Genomic DNA, 5,317 nt, shown 5'->3' on the forward strand with positions numbered 1-5,317 from the left:
GCAATATATTTATGTTCTGCTGAAATTCAGGGTATTTGGAAGACCGTTTTAAGAAGCCTCTCTAATGAAGTATTTGGTATGAGGCAGGGCCCTTTCTGGACCCTATCCAGGACACCTAACTATCAGAGGTATGGACGGATCTCACGTGAAAGTTTAATTTGTAAAGAGATGGCTTTGGTTGGCACCTGAAGAAATATTGACATAAAATGTATAGAACTGCTTTACTTTAAGCAAATGTAAGAAAAGCCACATTCACAAAACAAATGAGTACATGGTTGATAATAGTATGATATTTTGGGGAAAACATCTACATAAAGCAAGGCAGTACACCTGTAGTATAATTTTAACCTGCCTTGAAAAGACATAATCTACTTACACGTTGTCACCTCTTACGATGTACAATCCTAGTACCACTTGCTCTACTCCCTGTGAAGAACTGAATACTCGTTCATGGCTTTCATCCAAAATCAGATTAATGGTCTGGTCAAAACCTTTCAGTGTTCCCTGTAAAGAAAACATCCAGGAGCAAAGGGAAATATTTGGGTTTACCTGAATGTGTAAATTCAACCTTACAACCATTTTAGCTGTCAGGTACTCCAACAGAAGTACCAATTTTAAATACAACTCCACTGGCAAATAAAATGCCTTCTTTATAACTGACAGTATTCCAGGGTACAAAATCTACCTCTTGGTTGTTTAAAGGGGGGAAAAAACCTATATTACATATATGACTAGTATGTAGAGTTGTTGAGAGTTACAAAGGGCACCTATATGTACTAGTGTGAATATTTCCAAGTATCATAAAAGCTCATGTAGTCCAGGAGCTAACATTCTAAGGACACAAATTAAAAGAAGAGAAATTTAAGGGAAAATGATATATAAACAAGGAAAAACCCTACATACCAACTATAGCAATGTAACGTATCACTGCATACTTTTACACATACTCGTACTAGGCAGTTTGTTAAACACACTGCACATGTTATCTCAACTAATCTCCACCCTTCAAGATAATACAATAATTGTCCCTATTTCAAAGAAGACAAACTAAGGAGCAGAGAATTTCTCTCATGGTCTCATGGGAAGTAAGCAGCAGAGCCAGGATCTGAACCACAAAAGGCCAGACCACTAAATTACTACATTATACTGTTAACACTATAAACAAGTAAATACAATTTGCCATTTTTCAGAGATTCAAATTAGTCCTATAAATAAAAACTTCAACCAGTAGTTACAGATAATACTTAGTGAGTACTTACTAGTTGCCACTATTCTGTGTCTCACATGTATTTATTATTTAATGTATATCACAGGTATTTGTTAATTCTCCCAATAACACAGTATTATAGATGTAAATATGACTGTAATAATTAGAAACAGAACTTGAAAAAAATAATCAGCAAAAGTTTTATGAAAGCAGCTTGGTTTTGAATAAAGGAGGACATGGGCCTTGCATAACATAGTAAACTCAGATTCTGTTCAAGTTTCTGAAGAAACAGCAGCTTATATTGGTTTGGGCTGGTTAAATCTCTCAAGATTACTGTTAAACTGTTTAATGTTCTGAAAATCAAAATATATAAAATAAGAATGAAATAAAGAGAAATCCAGAACCCAGAATTTGGAAGAGAAACAAAATATGGATCATTTACTATACTTGTCAGAAATGGGTGTTATCATAAACACCCATACATAACCTCTTGGCTTCATTTTACACATAACTAGTCCATCAAGTAAACTATATGTCAAAGAAATACAGAACTATTGAACCTTAGAACTCAAGATACTCTTTTTACATTGCTTTCTTTCTTCTATAAAATTAAAAATAATTCTCCAGTTTACTATCTACCCTCTTAATGAAAACAAGAAAATGTAAACTTAAGGTTTATACAAAATAAAAAATTATTTGCAAATATCTGTTAAGAGCAATAAGCTTCCTGAAGTGTTGAGATTAAAATATTTCAAACTGCCCATATTTGACAAAATACAATGTGAGGTGCCTAAAAAAACCATCATTGCTTCCTTAATTAAAAAAGAAGCAAGGCAACTAGCTTTGGTTTTAGAGTCAAACTCAACTTAAATCCTAGTTTGGTTCTGCCACTTGTTATCCCTATGACTCTGGGAAAATGACTCACTTTCTCTGAGCTGGGTTCCCAACACAGAATATAGGGGTAATTCTTCACAAGGTTGTACTACAGATTAAATAATGTAACACATATGTGCCCGGTACATGATATACATTTAATAACTTTGACTAATAATAGTTATTAACAACCCGCTGGGAAAAAAATCACAAGGATTAAAAAAAAAAAACAAACAAAAATGAAACTGCAAAATGGGAAAATAAGGGATTAAATTATCTGAAGACATTAGGTAAGGGTAGAAAGAAGAGAAAGTTTAGCAGCCTTAAAACTTTTTTGAAAGCCATCACTAATATGAATTATAAATGAAGAAATAATCAAGTAGCCAAAAACATGAGATAAATTCCTCATGTCAAATTCAAAATATAAATATCAGCAGTAGGAAGGTTTTATCTTTGTTACAGAGGTAAATTAGCAACTGAGAAATGCTTTTAAAGGAGCAGGTCAATGATACATATAAATTCAGAGTCAATCATAATATGTCCTACAGAAAACATAAGTCATTAAACCTTAAAATATTCAAAGAATATTAAGACCATACAAGCCTTAAATACTCACATATATATATATGTAGTATCTACATCATAAAAAAGTTTCTAAGAAGTATACACAAATTTTCAAAAAATTATGATTCATGTGGCAAATGTCAGGGTTCTGAAAGGGGAAGGAAATAAAAAATGGAAGAGGAAGATAATCAAGTTTAAAATACAGACCTGCAGACTAGACTAGGAGCTCTCTAAGGGCAGAACCTATTATTCTAGCTCTTAGAAGCCTTGGAAGTAACATATTTATTAATGAAGAAAATACAGATTGGCAGCAAAGCCCAAGAGCTGAATCATAGTAAAACTGCAATACAGGTACTGTGGTGCCTAGGCATTTTTATGTAGATTCTACATAAAAATTTATAAACAACAAGGCTACAAGAAAGCAGAGAATGAAAATGCCAAAACTTACCACAATCATTCTCCCATCAGAAGTAATAACAGCAACAGTTCCTGATAATTGAATCAAGGAAAGTATTTCTTAGAGAATGTGAACTGAAAATTTAGACTGTGGTAAGGGAATGAGTTGAATTACTAGAAAAAAGTGACAGAATTAGGGTGAAAGTAATCGACACAGCCACTACATTCCCTACATAAAAATTGTTTCTAACTACTTTGTCCTTGTGATAATTACACAAGTAAAAAATGAAAAAGAAAGAAAGAAAAAGCACATCTCTTTCTGTATGTGATCAGCGTACCCTGTCTCAAACAGCTTGGATTTTTGGAAATTTTTTTAAACTAGGAAATGTTGACAATCTATGACTTTGGACAAGATATTTCTCCTTTTCTTAGCCCTATTTCTACATTTCTAAAATGAAAATTGGATAAATGCTAAATTAATCAATGCTGGATGACTTCAGGCACGTTAACAGTTTCACGACCTGGCTTCTATAAGTCAAAAGAAAAAAACCTATAATCAACGTCACAAGGTACCAATAACGCTTGCATAATTTAAAGCCTTCGGTATTTAATTTTTGAACCCAATTTGTACGTAAAAACAATGTAGTGTTTTTGTCCTGAGGCTTTAAAACGGTAACATTTGTACTTTAAGACTTCACGTGGGTTTTTAAGTTACTTGCCCCTCACTATAAGCCATTACCACAGCAAGCATTATTTTCATTCTATCAACAAGTTGAGACTTCAAGGGGTAATGGGCATTCAATTTGAGAACCGTCTTTAAACTTTTTGCTATCCTCGAACAATGAGCAAAGTCTGTGAACAAGTACATAGATTTACAAAACCACCGTCGCCACTACGGCAATTGTTCATCTTATTGCCAAACTTGAACATAGAGGCTCTAGGGAAATAGTAAAAATGAAGCAAGAGCATATTTTTTTTTTAGAGAGAGAGTAAAGTTCAGAATAATTACATTGGGTTTTTACTTTTATTTTTTTAGGATAAAATTAAGGAGCCTTGAGCCCGGACTGGCTGCTCCCGGGTCCTCATCCCCTCACCCACTCCCGGATCCCGCCGTGGTCGGTCGTCCCAACCTCCCGCCGAGCCCGCCGAGCCCCGCTCCAGGGCGGACGCCGGCCTTGCCGCTGCCCCGGCTAACGCCCGCGCCGGCCAGCCCGAGGATACGGTTGATGTAGTTCTCCAGGGCGGACGTCATGCTGCTCAGCCCGGCAATTCCGGGCAACACAGGAACCGGCTACAAGCAGAGCTGAAAGGGCCCGCCAGAAACACACAGACACTCGCGCCCGTAGGCGGCAGCAATTATCGCGAGAGTTGCCGCACCACTGTGAGTAGGAAATAGGGAAGAACTGGCCAACCAAACAGAAGCAGCGACGCGGTGACGAGTTAGTGCGCGTGCGCACTGTTATTCCGGGCGGGAATCTGGCAGCCGCGAAGGACAAAAGCGAGCGAGAGGCGGAAAAAAGCAAGACGCTTCCTGAAGGTGGAGTAGGAGGGAGACGTTGGAAGGGCGACTTTCTTAACCGAGTGAAAGGCAATGTGGTAGAAGTTAACGAGGGAAAATGTTGCGAAAAGACAGGGAAGGTAGGAAGAAACGGAGTAGTGTTTTCATTATGAGTAAAGGAGAAGAGAGATGAGTGCTGTTCTCGTGTGAAATGTAGGTCCGGACAGAGGAATCTCTAGTTTTGTGCAGCACGAGACGAAAATAAAACCAAAAAAAAGGTAAATGGTGAGGGACAAGGTTGCGCGAGTTGTAACCACACGGTGTACAAACGTGGAGAATTCGACTGAAAAGCGTGTTCGTATATTCTGTATTTGTCTCTAAAAGTGCTCCAAAATGGAGGCGTTGTTACTTTAAGAAATTAAAGCCAAATAGAAAAAGGTGTGCGAGTATCCCTTAGATGTCCACGCTTCCGCCACGCCACGAGTTCTCTTTCCTCAGATTGAAATTAGTAAATGAAAGGCTGTGGCATCACCATGAAAGCACAGATTCAGGAAGAGTCTTGGGAATAAGCACCATCTAGGTTCTAATGTTGGTCCTGCTAAAAAATTGTCCTTACGCAAGTCATTTAAGCTCTTCTGGCCCTCAGTTTCCTTAGCTTCTATCACAGCTATCATTTTGGATTTTTCCAGATATCTAAACAGCCCTGGAAAACGCCACAATTCCTTGTTTTACTGTGGTGGCCTAACTTAAAAAGGCTTAAAGTTAGAGATTTATACACA

At 37.2% G+C, this 5,317-nt stretch overlaps 1 protein-coding gene across 1 annotated transcript in view; it reads right to left on the reverse strand.

Moving 5' to 3' along the window:
- The window catches only part of LSM8 (LSM8 homolog, U6 small nuclear RNA associated (S. cerevisiae)), a 23,737-nt gene extending 19,260 nt beyond the window's left edge, over positions 1-4,477 (reverse strand). Inside the window, exons 1-3 of the mRNA XM_012652759.1 lie at positions 4,262-4,477; positions 3,093-3,133; positions 377-504 (exon numbers count right to left, since the gene is read on the reverse strand). Coding sequence (XP_012508213.1) covers positions 377-504; positions 3,093-3,133; positions 4,262-4,292 — 200 coding nt within the window. The 5' untranslated portion in view covers positions 4,293-4,477. The remainder of the gene's footprint in view (positions 1-376; positions 505-3,092; positions 3,134-4,261) is intronic.
- Between the last annotated feature and the right edge of the window lie 840 nt (positions 4,478-5,317).

This window comes from Propithecus coquereli, unplaced genomic scaffold (assembly GCF_000956105.1).
Source record: "Propithecus coquereli isolate 6110/MARCELLA unplaced genomic scaffold, Pcoq_1.0 Scaffold4, whole genome shotgun sequence".
In the NCBI taxonomy this organism is placed as follows: Eukaryota; Metazoa; Chordata; class Mammalia; order Primates; family Indriidae; genus Propithecus; species Propithecus coquereli.